Source organism: Parastagonospora nodorum (genome assembly GCF_000146915.1).
Source record: "Parastagonospora nodorum SN15 chromosome Unknown scaffold_31, whole genome shotgun sequence".
In the NCBI taxonomy this organism is placed as follows: Eukaryota; Fungi; Ascomycota; class Dothideomycetes; order Pleosporales; family Phaeosphaeriaceae; genus Parastagonospora; species Parastagonospora nodorum.
In genome coordinates, this window is record NW_001884579.1 from 29,070 (window position 1) to 31,805 (window position 2,736).

At 51.8% G+C, this 2,736-nt stretch overlaps 2 protein-coding genes across 2 annotated transcripts in view; both read left to right on the plus strand.

The window, feature by feature from the left end:
• SNOG_14298 (hypothetical protein) overlaps positions 1–739 on the plus strand; it is a gene marked incomplete at both ends in the record, with an annotated part of 2,732 nt that extends 1,993 nt beyond the window's left edge. The window contains 2 exons of the mRNA XM_001804439.1: positions 74–652; positions 704–739. Coding sequence (XP_001804491.1) covers positions 74–652; positions 704–739 — 615 coding nt within the window. The remainder of the gene's footprint in view (positions 1–73; positions 653–703) is intronic.
• Positions 740–1,332: 593 nt separating this feature from the next.
• SNOG_14299 (hypothetical protein) lies at positions 1,333–2,736 on the plus strand (the record flags this gene model as incomplete). Its single annotated transcript, XM_001804440.1, has 4 exons — positions 1,333–1,519; positions 1,555–1,785; positions 1,845–2,272; positions 2,490–2,736. Coding segments are annotated over 4 exons (1,093 nt in total), but the record flags the coding sequence as incomplete, so codon positions are not given.

Below are 2,736 nucleotides of genomic sequence, written 5' to 3' on the forward strand. Positions count from 1 at the left end.
TTCGCTGAGTTGATCGAGTTCGAAGACAAAACGAGGATCTATCAATAGCGAACGAACGAAGCTGACATCTCAGATCCATGAACTCCAAAACCAGAACGCTCAACTCATCGAGGACCACACTCGCGACGTACTCTCAATCAAGGCGAAGGAAACTCAACTCGTGCGTGCCCGCTCAGATTACGAAGCTGCGGAGCAGACTGTGCAGAACCAGCGCCGAGAAGTGGACCGCCTCAAAAGGGAGCTCAGTCGCCAAGTTCGTGCTACGTCACCACCACCCACAGAGATTGGAGAACAGATCTACACGGACAACACGAATGGCGCACGACTGGGAGACTCTGGATACGGAAACCATGGCCTGTATGGTCGGCGGGAGAGGAGCTTTGCCAGTGGGCCTGGAAGTCCAGGCGGTGATGGTAAGGAAAACTTCGATGCTTTGTCTCGACCTAGCAGCAATTTGAGTGGAAAGCTGAGTCCACGACGAGCAGATGCATCAGGGAAATCATCGATATCATCGAGAGGAGGTGGTCGCATGAGCCCTGCGGAGAACGGAATCGGTCGAGCCGGAAGCTCACAGGCAGCATCTGGCGCAGAGAGTTGGAAGCGCGCTGCGGAGGTGACGCAGAACTTGAAGCAGAGAATCGAGATGATGAAGGTGAGAACTAATAAGTTGATACGCTCAAGGACACCACTGACAGCCACCTAGGCGAAGCAAGGCATCGGAAGAACTCCACAGCAATAGCCTGTCGATATGCACATCCCCCCACGAAGCGTTAGAAACGCAAGACTTTCGCATCATCCCCTTTTGTATGCGCCTCTGCTTAGAAGCCTCTACATGGTGCTGGAATTTGGCATCGTTTCCGCATAGCGTGCTGGGCGGCCTGCGGGCGTCCCAATTGTAGGCATTTAAGTGGCGTTCGGCGTAACCGGTCATTTAGTATGTGATTATGATGAACAGGTACATGTGCGGGTAAGCACGTTGTGCATAGCATACACTCGTGCATCGGTACGCGAGGGTCTGGCTGTGTGCTTGCGCAGTTTTCACAAGATATCCCCTGGCGCTTGTCTGCTTTTACGATAGACTTAGGGTACTAAGCTGGAAATAACTACCATATCCATGCCGTTCCCTGTGTTTGCGCGAGGGAACATGCAGCTGCCAGTCAGCTTCAAGAAATACCAACAGAGCGGACGCGCCAACGAGCCACGCTGCAACCAAGTCACACTTGGCGCAACGGTGGTCTGAGCCTACCTAGGTATTGGATATTGCTGCGCTATCCACTGCAGACTTGCTTGCCTGCTCCACCTAATGCAAAACGGACGCATATCCTATCGAGTATGGAAGCTGGACTATCATTGCGTGCAGAAAAGACCTTGGAGGATCTCCTTCCCGCCATCGCAGCAGGCGCCCCACCTAGGCAGTACGATGCAACAACGGCTGTCGATCTCTCTAGCGCACAGAACGAGGTGCTTCGACCGGAGCTTGTAAGACTTCTCCAGAGCACTGTAGAAGACAAAATTACGAGTAAGGTATACTAACGAATTTTTCCTTGTTGCAAGTAAGTTGTGCTGATCGAGTGCTGCAGGTATTCGCTTTGCCTGCATCTAACGGTGGAGATGCACAACTCCGGGAAGCACTTGCCTCATTCTTCAACAACCATTTCCATCCAATTCATCCTGTCAAATCTGCGCATATTGCCATAACTGCTGGCGCAACCGATGCGATTGAGAATGTAATCCACGCCGTTTGCGATGATGGCGACAGCGTGCTCGTACCTGGACCTTCGTGGCGTAAGTCAAACGACACAACGACCAACGATCGCTTCGGAAAACTTACATGTGATCCACAGATGGGTTTATGCCTATGCTCAAGAGCCGATCAAATGTCAACATAGTCATTGCCCAACCTCCAGCCTATGATAATTGGGACAATTATCTTGCTGCTTCATTGCAAGCAGTGTACGATTTCTCGGCAGACCGATCTCGCATCAAGGCCGTGTTGCTGTGCAACCCTCACAACCCTCTGTCGAGATGTTACTCGAAAAAATCCCTGCTTGAGGTCATGGAGTTCTGTCAGGAGCATGGACTACACCTTATTGTTGATGAGATATACGCCTTGACCGACCTCAACACGGCACCAGCAAAGGCATCACCCTTCGTCTCTGCATTATCACTTACTGAGCCACTTGTCCCAGAAGGTGCAGTCAAAGTTGACCCAAGCCGTGTGCATGTCGTATGGAGCGCAAGCAAGTTGTTCGGCATGAGCGGGTTCCGCGTTGTAAGTCACGTCCCTACACTTGACGAAACGAGTACCTGAAGTCCGACAGGGTTGCATTATATCTCAGCAAAACCCCAGTCTCCTTACGCTCATGTCTCTACTGACAAAGTACCATGTCAGCGTGATGGTTTCAACCTATGTTACCACATTGCTGACATGGTCACAACTGCCAACACTACTCAAACTCAATTCTGACCGCCTCACGACTTCGTGCCAGCTTCTAACCAATTCGCTTGCCAAGTGGAACATTGAATTCATCACGCCTTCGCATGGCGTGTTTGTATTCGCAAAGCTAGCCAAATGTGCAAAGAGCGCAGCGGACGAGGAGAAGTTCTACGACAAGCTGGCCAAGGCGGGGGTAAGGGTCGGAGAAGGCAGACTGTACAAAGGTGTGGAAGGGGAGTACGGCTGGGCGAGGATATGCTTCTCGCTGCCAGTGGACGTTTTGCAGACGGCGCTTGGAA